Source organism: Sceloporus occidentalis, unplaced genomic scaffold (genome assembly GCF_023333645.1).
Source record: "Sceloporus occidentalis isolate IW3139 unplaced genomic scaffold, rSceOcc1.0.p SCAF_257, whole genome shotgun sequence".
Lineage (NCBI taxonomy): Eukaryota > Metazoa > Chordata > Lepidosauria > Squamata > Phrynosomatidae > Sceloporus > Sceloporus occidentalis.
In genome coordinates, this window is record NW_028317237.1 from 595092 (window position 1) to 609678 (window position 14587).

General features: G+C 40.6%; 1 protein-coding gene across 1 annotated transcript; it reads left to right on the top strand.

Annotated features, from left to right (window-relative positions):
- Nucleotides 1-592: 592 nt before the first annotated feature.
- Nucleotides 593-4305, top strand: LOC149275915 (heterogeneous nuclear ribonucleoprotein A/B-like). The gene is made up of 8 exons (XM_089504146.1): nucleotides 593-750; nucleotides 2050-2218; nucleotides 2289-2447; nucleotides 2559-2690; nucleotides 3436-3526; nucleotides 3781-3936; nucleotides 4008-4091; nucleotides 4243-4305. The coding sequence occupies exons 1-7, from the start codon at nucleotides 593-595 to the stop codon at nucleotides 4076-4078; spliced, it is 936 nt and encodes a 311-aa protein (XP_089360272.1). The 3' UTR covers nucleotides 4079-4091; nucleotides 4243-4305.
- The last annotated feature ends 10282 nt before the right edge of the window (nucleotides 4306-14587 follow it).

Here is a 14587-nt window from a genome sequence, read left to right on the forward strand (position 1 = left end):
AACCATCTAAGCGCACACATTTTAAAAGTAAATCATAAAAAAAAACATGGCGACTGTTACGGAGATGCTCCGACAATAGTGCCGCGAGATTGTTACGTCACTAGCCAAATCCTCACGTTGAGACGAACCCACCAACGGGGAAGCTCGTTTAAAAAAGAGGCAGCCAATGGCAATTGGCAGTGTTCAACTGTGCGAGCATTCGGCTCTATAAAAGTAGCCACGAGTTAGCATTGTTGGGAGAGACCATCTTTGAAAGTGCGAACGGTTGGTGCAGCGAGTTTTTCCGTATTTGCTTTCTTGGGTGGGTGTTTAAACGCTTGTGTCGGGGACGGGGTAGTTTATTCTATGGCGTAGTTGGTGGGATTTCGTTAATTGTGTCGCAGGTGGCTTTCATTGGTTAACTTTTTAACCGTTTTGTAGTCTAAACGCAGCGTGTTCTCTAACAGCGGCAGAGCTTACAACTGTATTTTAACTGGTCTATTTTGAATGGTTCTACGTCGATTTTCGTCGTTAGGCCAGGTTGATATTTTGCTATGTGTTGAAATCGGATTTCGTCTTTTGTTACAGGCGTGAACCAGGCTACTTAAACAACATGTCTGATACTGAGCAGCAATACATGGAGACCACAGAGAATGGCCACGAAACTTCCGAAGCTGACACTGCCGAGGTCAACGAGGCAGCCGCCCCTGAAGAGCAAAACGGCGCCGAATGCGATCAAATAAACTCTACCAAAGGTGATGAGGACGCTGGGTGCGTAGCTGACATTAATTCTCCTTTACACGAAGGAATGTAAGTATCTTTGTTTTGTATCGTTTGTTATGGAGGCGGGGTACGTGGTGGTATGGCTACACCTTCTTTGTTCGGCTGGCCTTTGGTGCCATGTGGTGTAGTTTTTCGCTATTGTTTGTCATCATCCAAACTTTTTCCGAGGCATTTTAATATGAAACGGTATGTTGAACTACTGTTTCATTGTTAATAGTATGATAAACACCAGTGTATATTGTGGTAATTGATTGCTTTCTTTCAATTTACTTGTATTATCTACATTTTCAGGCTTGTGTTTGGTTGTAACTTCAAAATGCCTTTTTATTAACAATCCTACCAATTTCTTACCATTGTTAAAGTATGTTGTCTATCTGTGTACTATGGCTTATTATATTGTACAGACAATGCAGACTTGTTTACCCAAAGATGTTGCATAGATTATTGTGGCATTCTACTGGAAGAATAGTGCTGTATGGTTAATCTAGTAGAGGCATGAAATAACACTAGCCTTGTGTCAGTAACCTTTATTAAGTTAATAGTGTTCCTATCAGTCCTTACTCATTTTCAAAATTGTGCTTTGTTACCACTCTTTTCCCATTCAGCCAAGGGGTCAATTAGTAGTATAGTAAGCTTGTGTTATACAGTATCTGATCTGTCACGTTACACATTAAAGTGTGTAATTGGAGTTGTGAGTTAATGTATTTTCTGAGTATGCTTCATGGAAAGTACAAACACTATAAATTCTGTAAAATATTATTTCTGCTTAAGATGCATGTCCACTTTAAATTTGTGTGCCTGGTGCGATTGATTAAATGGTTAAATGCTATTGTTGGAAAAATACAACTTCACAATTGGCTCAGCTGGGTATGCTTCCTGCTTATAACCACATATGCAGTGTTGGCTTGAGTGCTGTCTTGCACAAGGCTACCTGTGGCTATGTGCAGAAAGCACATTGAAATCAATTGGCGTGCTTTACTGCCAGTGATCTTCTTCAAGCAAATGCAATTTATGTGGAAAAGTGACTGCACTGCAGGTTTTTTCGTCTCATATGCGTAATAATAAACCTACAAAGTGCTTTAATGTTCATGCATGTGTTCCTTTGACTACCAAACTCCAAAACAAGTAACGTTCCCTCTAATTACCTCATGTTTGTGTGTATAGTATTAATAACATGTAAACGCAACAACCTTATGAGACTAGGATGAACTGCTGACTAAACTTTTTAATGTCAGATTTCCTGACAATTGTACTTTTATTTAGATATGTTTCATTTGTGATTTTTAGGAAAATGTTTGTTGGTGGCCTAAGTTGGGATACAAGCAAAAAGGACTTGAAAGATTACTTTTCTAAGTTTGGTGAAGTGTCAGATTGCACAATCAAGATGGACCCCAATACAGGGAGATCTAGAGGATTTGGATTTATACTGTTTAAAGATGCATCAAGTGTTGATAAGGTCTGTAGTATAAATTTGCCGAATTTTCTAATTCTGTGACAAGGTGTTACTAACTAGAATATTTTCACAGGTTTTGGAACAGAAGGAACACAGACTAGATGGGAGACTAATTGATCCCAAGAAGGCAATGGCCATGAAAAAGGATCCCATTAAAAAAATCTTTGTTGGTGGGCTCAATCCAGAAGCAGGCGAGGATAAAATAAGAGAATATTTTGGAACCTTTGGTGAGGTATGTTGAAGAAAAATAACTTTTGTGACATAACATTACTCAAACACTAGTCTATTCACTCCTTTGAGTTAGTGAAGATGACTTAATTTCATTTTACCTATTCCTCCCCAGATTGAAGCAGTTGAACTGCCAATGGACCCCAAAACAAACAAGAGAAGGGGCTTTGTTTTCATTACATTTAAAGAAGAAGATCCGGTGAAAAAAATCCTGGAGAAAAAATTCCATAATGTTAGCGGCAGCAAGGTGAGGCATCCCAAAGTGCTTGTATTTTGAGACCAGCTCAAAGCTACTGCAGCTCTATTGTGAAACAAGTGTTATCTGAAATTGGAATCTGAGAATGTTATAATGGCTCCAAGCACACTGCAGTGGTATGGCGAGCTGTATTTGCATCTTAAATTGAGGGATCAACAGCCTCATTTCCCAGTGGATACTGCCACTGAATGGAAGAGCGGTTCATGAACAATGTGTGTAAAATCCTGTTCAGGAGATTAGAGGCATCTGGAAAAACAGTAACTAGATTCAAACTGAATCCAAAAACTAGATTAGTTACAGAATTAAAAATGCATTTGAGGTTTTTTTCATGTGTTCAGACAGCTGTATGACTATGTGCTAGTGTGAATATCAAGTTTAATGCTATGTTAAAACAGACTATTGTGCTGCCTGTGGTAAAGAAGGGTTAACAGACTAGTGTGGGGGGGACGGGCATCAGCATCTCCTGTTTGGGGGGGCTGCTTGATCAGTTGCAATAAGCTGATGCGAACAATGGCACTCCAGGTTTGACTAGCATAATCTAGTACAGTTTAAAGTAACACAAGTTGGCAAAGACTTTTTTTTCCCTTCTGTGAGACTCCTACCTTAAAGTGATTAAAATTGGCGTTTTAGACTAATGGGCGTTCTAGACTAATGTTTGAATAGCGCGTTAACATTTGCTGTTAAAAAGTTGCATGTGTGGATCTACAAACTGATGCATTGGTTTGATTGTTTGCAGTGTGAAATAAAGATAGCACAACCAAAAGAAGTATACCAGCAGCAGTATGGTGGGAGAGGAGGATTTGGTGGCAGAGGCAGAGGTGGAAAAGGTATGTTCAAATAATGCTCCTTCATGTGTCGCATATATACATGCAAGCTCATGTCTTGCAAACAGCATGTATATACGTGACACAGCCCTGGTCAATCTTTCCTAGCAGATGTGATGCTTGGTTCAGTCTTGTCATCCAGGCCTACATGCACCATTCCAGGCCTTCTTAATGCTGGAAAATATACTATTTTTGTTCCTCTGCCCATGCTTTAGTTTGACTTAAGTTGTTGAGATGCCTACATTATGTATTAACAGCTCAAGGACAAAACTGGAATCAAGGTTATAACAACTATTGGAACCAAGGCTATGGGAACCAGGGATATGGCTATGGCCAGCAAGGCTATGGTGGCTATGGCAACTATGATTACACTGGCTATGGATATTATGGATATGGGCCAGGCTATGATTACAGTAAGTTATACTAGAAATCTTTGGTTACTGGGTGGAACAATATAAGTTAGCTTAATGGCTCTCTCTTGCAGGTCAGGGAAGTGCAAACTATGGAAAGGCTCCCAGGCGTGGTGGTCATCAAAATAACTACAAGCCTTATTGAACATTTATTTCAGGTATGCTATGGCTTTTGAAAAGTAGAGATTAACACTTGCCAAGTTCCACACATAGTAACAGGTGTCATTCAACAGTTCCTGCTTATCGTTTCTAGTGGCAATTTGATTTGTGAATTAGATATGCAAAACTAATCAATGGTTTTATTAATAGGTAAAAACTGAACTGGTTTGGGGTCTGCTTAAAGCTGCAGTTCTTCGTCTAGGGAATACCTTGTGGGAGTTATGGACTTATTGCTCCATTTGTACAGAATGACATCCTAGGGAACCATGTCACTTTCCACCTTTTATTTTGTATTGTTTTGTGTCATACATTTCCTGTACTGGAAGTGTTAATTTTACTGTACTTTTTGGTACCTTTTTGGAATCTAATGTATTGTAAGGTATTTTACATGTGTTTGAAATCACCATAACATGGCTATTGAAGCTATTCTAGCTTTTGAAATAAAACAAACTTTGAGTAAATTATGTTGGCCTGTTATTTCAAACTTGTTTTGTTTCTCACCTCCTAATTGAATAACACTTTAATATCCATATTCTGCTTCATGAAAGTAACTTTCTTTACTTGGGTTGAAACAACCGGTCAGGGCTTCTATGACTGAGCACTGACATGACCCTCCAGTGCTCAGTTATCAGCCCTGGTGGAAATAACGGGTAGCAGAAGTTGCCAATGTGCAGACGTCCACCAGCTGCCCCACTGAACACCAGGGAGTAAAGCATGGGGGACAAGTCTAGGGATATATCGGGAGAGGCCAGAGTGGCTTTTTATTTTTTTTATTTTTTTTTCTCTCAGCCATAGTTTTTGGCAAATAAAAACAGTTTAGTAAATTAGTTCACATGTAAAGTCTCTTTTCCTGCAAGGTATTGTGTTCAGGCTCCCCCCCCCCCCCCCAATGAAAAATATTGAAATTTAGGAGGGTTCTTATAATTGTGCAAATATGATCATATTTATAGCCCTGTATGTCAAGCCTTTCTAAAAACAAAAAACACACCCCTCTTTTAGAAGGCATCTAATGTATTTGATAACGCCAGCATCCTTGGCTGTGAATTCTGGAATGTATAGTCCTAACTGTAAAGAATCCCTTCCCTTGTCTATGAATTCTGGTCTCTGCACATTTCTGCTAATGAACAGGCTCTTTATATTGTCCTCGCATCTACTAATACAATGTTTTAGTCCCTCTAAAATGCTGTTTTGCCAGTGTACATAATTACTTTTAGTCTCTCTTCATAACTGCATTATTTTGTAGCCATGTACTTATACAGTCAAAGTAAAAGATCCTATCACAATGAATAGCTTAATCATCCTAGGGGGACCAATACCATTTACAGGAGCCACCAAACATACCTTCAGTTCTGTTACCCTGCTAGCACACAGGCTCATATCCCAAGGCAAAGCTTGTTCCCCTTGGATGTTGTGATTTTGTAAAACTCGGATTCACATATACTCAAGACTGCAAATTGGCAAGAAGCTGGAATAAACAGTACATTGAACAAACTAAACAATTCTGTCCAACTTATCTAATCATACACAAATGCAACAATCATTACAATTAAACACAACAGCTTTCATTGAATGTCTAGGTCCACTGTAAAATAAGGCATATTGCACTGCTTTTGTCCAATTTACTTGCTCCCTCCAATTGTTGGTTGTTCTCCTAATTAGCATATACTAGTCCTTTCATAGGCCTATCAAAAATATTGGATAACTAAACTTCAGGTAAAGGGTTAACTCCGTAACATCCATTGACAGTTCAGGCATGTCACACAAAAACTCATGTGACAACCAATGACATGGCTGGTAAACAAGCTTAGAAAGTGATCTACAATTTTCTTCGTTCAAGCGGTGTTGCTGTAATGTATCTATTGAGGTGTTCAGTAACACAGAGATTAACATCAGGGGCTATGTCTGGCCCCTGCCCAGGGTGTCAACATCCACTACACTGTATGGCAGCAGATGCCGGTTTTCAACGATCTCCTAAACTAAAATGGCGTTGCTGAAATGCTTCGATCACGAGGCATTCAGCGACTCCGTACACTCACCCCAACCACTGCGAGTGATTTTTCCACTCGCGAGATGGCGGCACGGCCTCAAAAAAAAAAAAAAAAAAAAAAAAAAAAAAAGTTGGAAAAGTTTGCCAGAGGGTCTCCAAATCCTCTAGTGAACTCTAGCTCCACTTGCATGTGGAATACAAGCACTGCATTCAACTATGCAAGTCAATGGAGTCCAGCTTTCCAATCACAGTAATTATGCATCAGAAAAACCATCTAGTTCCAGCAAAATGTATAAAAAAAAAAAAAGTCCAAATAGAATAAAGTAAAAAAAAAAAATAGTTTATTATGAGCAAGTGCTAAAATTAGTGCTGTATCTTCCCAAAGATCTTGATATGGAGAGAGTTAAAGTAAAAGCATTTCAAATGACAAAGGGATGTCCAATTTAAAAAAAAAAAATTAATGCTTTGATGGGGTAAATTGGAGTGGCCGGGGGTTGGTGCACTTCCCAAAAGTGGCTTCCAAACACCAGACAAACCCATGCATGGGTGGTATCACTGTACTCGGGAGATGTTGCTGAACACACATTGGGGTGTTCGATAGTGACGTATACCCGGAGCTGTAAATTTATATCTGAAGTACAATTTGCGTGACAAAAACAACAATACTACCGTATGGTTTGATGGGGTAAATTGAATTAGCTTCAAAGATGGCCCTATTAGGACATGGGGGCAGTAGGACCAGATGTAAAAGTTCCAACTTAAAAAATGTGCACTTCCTAATTGTGGCATTTTACCTCCCAGACAATCTGACAAACCCATACATGGGGGGGTATCGCTGTACTCGGGAGATGTTGCTGAACACATATTGTGTTGTTTGATAGCGACGCATACCAGGAGCTATGAATTCATTCCTGAATTACAATTTGTGTAAAAAAAACACCATGAACTTTGGCAAAGGCTGGTGGTAGAATATCATGCATGAAAAGGGTTAAAATACCAGCGTTTGAAATACCTTGGTGTGTCTAGTTTTCAAAAATATATGGTTTGATGGGGTAAATTGAAGTAGCTGGCTTCAAAGATGTTCCAAAGAGGAGATAGAGGCAGAATGGCCAAATGCTAAAAGTCTGTGTTGAAAACCTGAATTACACATGTCCCAAACAATCTGACAAACCTATGCATGTGGGGTATCACCACACTCCGGAGATGTTGCTGAACACATGTTGGGGTGTTGTTTGACAGTGGCATATACCAGGACCTGTATATTTATAACTAAATTACAATTTTTTAAAAAAAATACTACTATAAAGTTTGACAAAGTGGTTGTATAATTAGTGCATGGAAAGGGTTAAAATACCAGCATTTGAAATACCCTGGGGTGTCTAGTTTTCAAAAATATATGATTTGATGGGGTAAAGTGAGTTAACCGTCTTCAAAGATGTTCCAAAGGGGAGATGGAGGCAGAATGACCAGATTTGGAAAAAAAAAAGTTTGGAAATCATAAAACGCTACTTGTACTTATTGCCCTATAACTTACAAAAAACAGCAAAAAAAAACATAAAAACATTGGGTATTTCTAAACTCAGGACAAATAGTAGAATCTATTAAGCTAGTTGTTTTACTTCCTTTTGTAGGTGAGTAAAAGATTTATTATTTTTTAAAAAGTCATAGCGGAGTCATGTGATGCGATGTGCATTCACGTGACTCCACTTGGTTCCTGTTCAGCCACAAAGCACCTTAATGGCGCTCTCTCCCAGGCAGTCCCACGCTATTTCTTCTGACCCTCCTGTTTTCATCTATACGCATATCGCGTTTCGCTCCGATAGCTTCTTCTGTTAAGCAACTCTTTTTTTTGCACTGATGAGAATGCCTTGCATTATTTAAATCCTTTCACTCAATTGGTAGAGAGACAATTCGACTCACTTGATTTTAATCGCATCGTTATTGGTACTTTGTTCTGTTCAGTATTAACCCCATATTGTGCGTAAAATGAAAAAAAATATACAACTAGAGATATGAAATACAGTTTAAAAGATAATTAGAATAGCTCACTGTTTCTTAATTTAAAATTTTGTCTAAATTCTATGATATAAGAAATTGCAGAGCTCAAAGTCGCAGTTTAACCCAAGTGGTTTTAAAGTCTTTAAGTTATAAACCCACTTCATTTCTTCTTCCAGAATTTTTTAACTTGTGTTATCCCGATGAATTGTAGGGGTTTAGGGTCACTATTGTGAAATTTTTAAAAATGGGTTGATACGTTGTGTTTGTCGTAATTTTTTCGGATATTTTTTGGTGCTACTACATCCGGAGAAATATGCAGATATGGCCTGGCACATCACCATATAGAAGATTTGTTCAATATGGCCTGAAAGAAACTACCAAGATGAAGAGGCAAGAGAAATGAGAAAAGAGTAGAACAATCTAAAAGAGGCTCAGGCTTTTTCTCCCCAGTACTGAATAACGATAAACAAGAGAATAATTTGGATCTTTCGGCTTCTTCATCTACAGAGGGTCTTCTGAGTTTCCAAGAACAAAATCCTTCCAAAAACACAAAATATGTTACCCAGGATTTTTTCCTAGAGAAACTGGATGTACAGTTGGAAGCTATAACGAGGGAAATTGCTGGTAGTTCAATGAGCAAAAAGAGATACAAGATCTAAACATCAAAGTATGCGAAATGGGAGGGAAATTGATAACTTTAGACAAGCAGTATAACAATATGACAATGGCTAATAAAGATTATGACTGAGAGGGTAAAAAATATGGAAGAGAAAGTAAGAGATTTGGAAGATTAATCTAGAAGATCAAACCTTCATTTTAGAAACATCCCAGGTTCAGCAGGACCAACTGGAGGGATATCTCTTAAATTTTTTCAAATCACTCAATGTCACAACAGGCATCCATGCCCATTAATGGAGATAATTCATCGTTTATATAGACCTAAAGGAGTTGCCGACAATCAAGCTAGGGACGTAATAGCAATGTTCTACTCCTTTGGGGTAAAAGAACAGATTCTACAGGCCAGAAGAAATAAAGTTACCACGAAAGACAAACAAAGCTATAAAAAAAAAAAAAAACCTGGTTAATTAAAATGGTTATAAACACAGGGTATTTGGGAGACGGCAAAAGGTTAATAACATGAGCTCTGTTAGAATATTGAGATTTTACCTCTACTTGAATGTCGATCGTTTGGACTAAATTTGCTATATACGGCGCCATATTAAGATGATTTATTCCAATGCACAGCGCTATAATAAGAGGCTGCTAATATGAGATTACTTTTCTATGGAATGTCAGATCAGATGTTTTATCTAACCTTCATATATATATATATATATATATATATATACACACACCGTATTTGCTCGATTATAAGACGACCCTGATTATAAGACGACCCCCCAAAATCTGAATATTAACTTAGGGAAAAAAAGAAAAAGCCTGAATATAAGACGACCCTAAAGGAAAAAAGTTTTACCAGTAAATGTTAATTCATGTAAACTATTTTTTTAAATAAAAGCTATGATTAAGAAAAATATTTTTTTTGTTTTTATTTCCTTGTATTTTCCAACCTGTCCCCCAGTTACGCACATCTGCCCCCAGGCTTGCCACACCAATATGGCACTGTGGCCCATGATATGCCTTTTAACCCTCTATAACCCTCATATTATGGGGCAGAGTGGCATATAGGGAGGTATAAGGCATTTCAGGAGACAGAGTGCTCTATTAAATGCCCCCTTAACGCCACTCTGCCTCCTGAAATGCCCTATATGCCACTCTGCCCCATAATATGCCTTTTAACCCCCTAAGTGCCAGAGTGGCAAATAGGGGTATAAGGCATTCCAGAAATGCCCTATGCCCCCATTTAACACACACACGCACTTACCGGTGCTTCCAATTTCCTGCTGTGTTGCCGGGGCAGCGGGTTGATGTCTCCTTCTGCTGCAGCCGGAAGGAGGTGGAGTTGGCAGCGGGGGTTTGTCTGTGTCCGTCGCGCATACCTTCCCCGGCTGTCAGAGATCAGAGTTCCCCGCATTGGTGCAGGGAACTCTGATCTCTGACAGTCGGGGAAGGTATGCGCAAAGGACGCAGACAACCCCCGCTGCTAGCCACACCTCCTTCTGGCTGCAGCGGACGTTGTCTACGCGCATCGCGTAGACGTCAACCCGCTGCCCTGGCAATACAGCAGGAAGCACCGGTAAGTGTGTGTGGGGGGGTGTTAAATGGGGGGAGGGGAGACAGGAGGATCCAGGTCCCCTGCAGCTGTGCGGGGGATCTGGATCTTAGTCTCATAATCAGACCTCTATTTGAGGTCTGATTAGAAGACGACCCCGATTAGAAGACGAGGGGTATTTTTCAGAGCATTTGCTCTGAAAAAAACCTCGTCTTATAATCGAGCAAATACGGTATATAATGTTAAGATGAATAACTCCAATCTAAATGCACAGTACTATTCTACTTTTTTTCTTTTTATAAATATATAAAGGGTATTATATAATTAGGGATATGTAGATAGAGATATGAAAATATTACACTGACACAATGGTAAAGGGATGGTTTAACTTAGCTGGTTTTAGCTATACTATACTTATGCACATAAACAGACTTATGGGAATATATATTTTTTTCCCCAGAGTAAAGTATTTAGATCCCAAATAAAAGATATGAAAATACCTTTGGACACAATGTTAAATGGGTGGTCTATGCTTATATTAGAAATACTATCTTAGGGAAAAGCCCCATGTATTGTATCGCGTGGTCGAGCTCTTGTGCCCACACGCCACACCCCTTACTCACGCCTATCTGAGCCACACTATTTACCATCCAAATAGCTATAACTCTATTTAAAACTATATTAAATTATTATTAAAATCCCAGGAACCAAACGTGTTAAAAGGCCCAAATAAGTACCTGGGAATGGACAGAATTTTAACCATGTGTGCCGGATAAAGATGACATCAGAGCTCAGCAGATAATACTAGGTAGAATCTTATGTGATGGGATTGGAAGTAATCAGTACACTAAAAAAAAGTAACACTTTTGTATTTTTGCCCCTTGTGTATTGATGCCCCAGCCAGGGCCTCTTTACTATTGATTAATTATTATTATCCTTTATTTATATAGCGCCAACAGTTTACGCAATGCTTAAAACAATACATAAATTCAAGGGATATGACAAGACAAGAATTGACAGACTAAGACAAACCGATACATTTGGTGGAGAGAGCCCTGCTCGCAAGCTTACAATCTAGAGGGAAATGGGGTGACAATCATAAGGCATAGAGAAAGGGTGAGAGGTATTGTGGGGGTTGTATCGATGACAAGGAAGTTCTAGAAGCTAAGATGGTATGCTTCTCTGAAGAAGTGGGTTTTTAGATGTTTCTTGAAAGTTGGGAGGGAGGGAGAATGCTGAAGGTTCCTTGGGAGTAGATTCCAGAGATATGGGGCAGCTCGAGTGAAATCTTGTAGACGGGAAAAGGAAGAGGTGATGAGTGAGGAGGAGAGCCTTAGCCCATGGGAGGAACGTAGGGATCGAGTAGGAGAGTATTTGCTAATGAGGTCAGAAATGTACGGAGGAGCAGTATTATGGATGGCCTTATATGTCAGTACCAGGATCTTAAATTTAATTCTAAAGGTAATTGGGAGCCAGTGGAGGGTTTCACAGAGGGGGAAGCAGAAGAGGAGCGACATTTAGGATAGACTGTAGAGGAGAGAGTCGAGACAGTGGAGTGCCAACCAGAAGAGTGTTGCAGTAGTCAAGACTGGAAATGATAAGGGAATGAACCAGGGTTTTTGTGGATTCTTGGGTGAGGAATGGGCGGATACGAGAGATGTTTTTTAGGTGCAAGCGGCAGGATTTGGCGAGGGACTGAATGTGAGGGATGAAGGAGAGGTTTGAGTCAAGGATGACCCCAAGGCATCGGGCCTGGTTAGTAGGAGAGATAGTCGTGTTGTTAATGGTGATAGAGAATTCAGGTAGTGGAGTGGAGATGGAGGGAGGGAAGATAATGAGTTCAGTTTTAGAAAGATTAAGTTTCAGGTAGTGTTGTGACATCCATGAAGAAATAGCAGACAAGCAATTGGTAATACGGGACAGGAGAGATGGAGAGAGATCAGGAGAAGACAGGTAGATTTGAGTATCATCTGCATATAGGTGATACTGGAGGCCAAATGAGTTGATTAGTTTGCCAAGAGAGGAAGTATAAAGAGAGAACAGCAGAGGGCCAAGGACTGAACCTTGGGGGACACCAACCGAAAGTGGAAGGGGTGATGATGTCTTGCCAGAGAAGGAACGGTTAGACAGATATGAGGAGATCCAGGAGAGAGCTGTATCTCGAATGCCTATAGAAGCAAGTGAGTCTAGAAGAAGGTGGTGATCAACAGTATCGAAAGCAGCAGAGAGATCCAGTAGAATTAGAATAGAGTAGTGACCTTTTGCTTTGGCAGAGAGCAAGTCATTGGAGACTTTTGTTAGAGCTGTTTCAGTAGAGTGAAGGGGTTTGAAACCAGACTGTAGAGGGTCAAGGAGGGAATTAGAGGAGAGGAAGTTAATGAGGCGGTTGTACACAATCCGTTCAAGCAGCTTAGAGATAAAAGGAAGCAGAGAGATAGGGCGGTAGTTAGTCAAACAGACGGGATCTGAGGAAGGATTCTTTAGAATTGGTGTGATTAGCGCATGCTTGAAGGCAGATGGTACAGTTCCAGATGATAGAGAAAGATTAAATAGGTGGGTAAGTGATGGACCAAGGGATGGATATAGAGACTTTGTGAGGTGTGAAGGGATGGGGTCGAGGGGACAGGTTGTTGGGTGAGAGGAAGAAAGAAGAGTGGCTCTCTTCTTCGGTTGTAGGGGAAAAGGCAGTTAGTATAGTAGGAGTGGAGAGAGTGGTGTTGAGTGGTGTAGGAGGGAGTTGTAAGGAAGAGAGGTCTTTTCTAATAGTCTCGATCTTCTCTTTGAAGTGGGTAGCAAGATCTTGGGCAGTGAGAGAGGTTTGTGGTGTGGGTGTGGAGGGACAGAGAAGGGAGTTGAAAGTAGAAAAAAGGCGTCGTGGGTTGGAAGAAAGAGAGGATATGAGAGTGGAGAAGTAGAGCTGTTTGGTGAGAGAGAGGGCAGAGTTGTAGGTGTGGAGCATGAATTTATAGTGATTAAAGTCTTCGCTGGATTTGGATTTTCTGAAGTAACGCTCAGCCATGCGGCAGCACTTCTGAAGAAACCGTGTGGTTTTGGTATGCCATGGTTGGCGTTTAAATTGTCGGGGGTAACTTGTAGTAATTGGAGCTACGGTGTCGAGGGATGAAGCAAGTGTGTTGTTATAAAAAGAGGCTGCTGTGTCTGGGCAGGAAAGGGTTAACATGGAAGGTAAGAGAGGTTCAAGTGAGGCTGACAGTTGGGTAATAGTATTGTCTGGTAATGGCCTACAAGTATGAGGTGAGCGCTGTAAGTATGTCTTGTTAGGGGTTAGCACTGGAGAAAAGGATAGAAGGTGGTGGTCAGACAGAGGGAACGGGTAGACTGAGAAGTCTGAAAGGGAGCATGATCTGGAGAAAACCAGATCAAGTGAGTGTCCCTCGGTGTGCGTAGGGGAATTAGTCCATTGAGAGAGACCAGAGGAGGATGTCAGGGAGAGGAGTTTGGAGCTAGCAGAGTTGTTAGATATATCTAAAGGAATGCTAAAGTCACCCAGAATAAGACAGGGGATATTAGGAGAGAGGAAGAAAGGGAGCCAGGCACAAAGGTGGTCAAAGAACTGCGAGGTAGGACCTGGAGGGCGATATATGACAGCAATTTGAAGAGAGAGTGGAGAGAAAAGACGGATTGTGTGAGCTTCAAAGGAACAGAATGAGAGGGAGGGAGGGCTTGGTATATTCTGGAAGGTGCAGTGAGGTGAGAGAAGGATGCCTACACCACCACCCTTTCTGCCATCAGGCCTAGGAGTGTGGCTGAAGTGTAGTCCTCCGAAGGAGAGTGCAGCAGAAGCAGTAGTGTCATGGGAGGGGATCCAGGTTTCAGTAAGAGCTAGGGATAGAAAAAGGTCATGTACATGCACAGTTAAAGACGGGAGGTAGCTTAAGGTTGGAGATGATAGGAATAAGATTGGTTAGGTTGCGCATGTTGATTGAGTTTGCTGGTTTAGAGTGATAGGAATAGGGAAGACTATGTGGGGGACAGGAGTAGTAGAGCAAGTATAGGTAGGTTTCACATATAAAGGTTTAGTGTAGAGGTACTGGGATAGCTTTGATGGCTATGCCGCCCAACCTTGTGTATTGATTTATGTGATGCCCCAGCCAACCCCCTCCCTTGTGTATTGATGCCACTGCCCCTTTTGTATTGGTTAATGTGATGCCCCACTGCCATGTGTATTATCACCAGCCACACTCCCCCCCTGTTTATATTGATTTTGCAATACATTGCATTACAGCCAATGCTAGCAGAAGATGAGACACCACAAAACATCTTCCCTGAAACCCCCATTTTGGCCTTCAGACAACCCCCAAACCTGCAACAAAAAT

What these genes read in the sequence shown, in the direction of transcription:
- LOC149275915 (XM_089504146.1), top strand. Translation starts at nt 593, where the DNA reads ATGTCTGATACTGAGCAGCAATACATGGAGACCACAGAGAATGGCCAC. An exon ending in ATTTTGGAACCTTTGGTGAG is followed by an intron (nt 2,448 to 2,558) that starts GTATGTTGAAGA and finishes ATTCCTCCCCAG; the next exon opens with ATTGAAGCAGTTGAACTGCC. An exon ending in TGGGCCAGGCTATGATTACA is followed by an intron (nt 3,937 to 4,007) that starts GTAAGTTATACT and finishes TCTCTCTTGCAG; the next exon opens with GTCAGGGAAGTGCAAACTAT.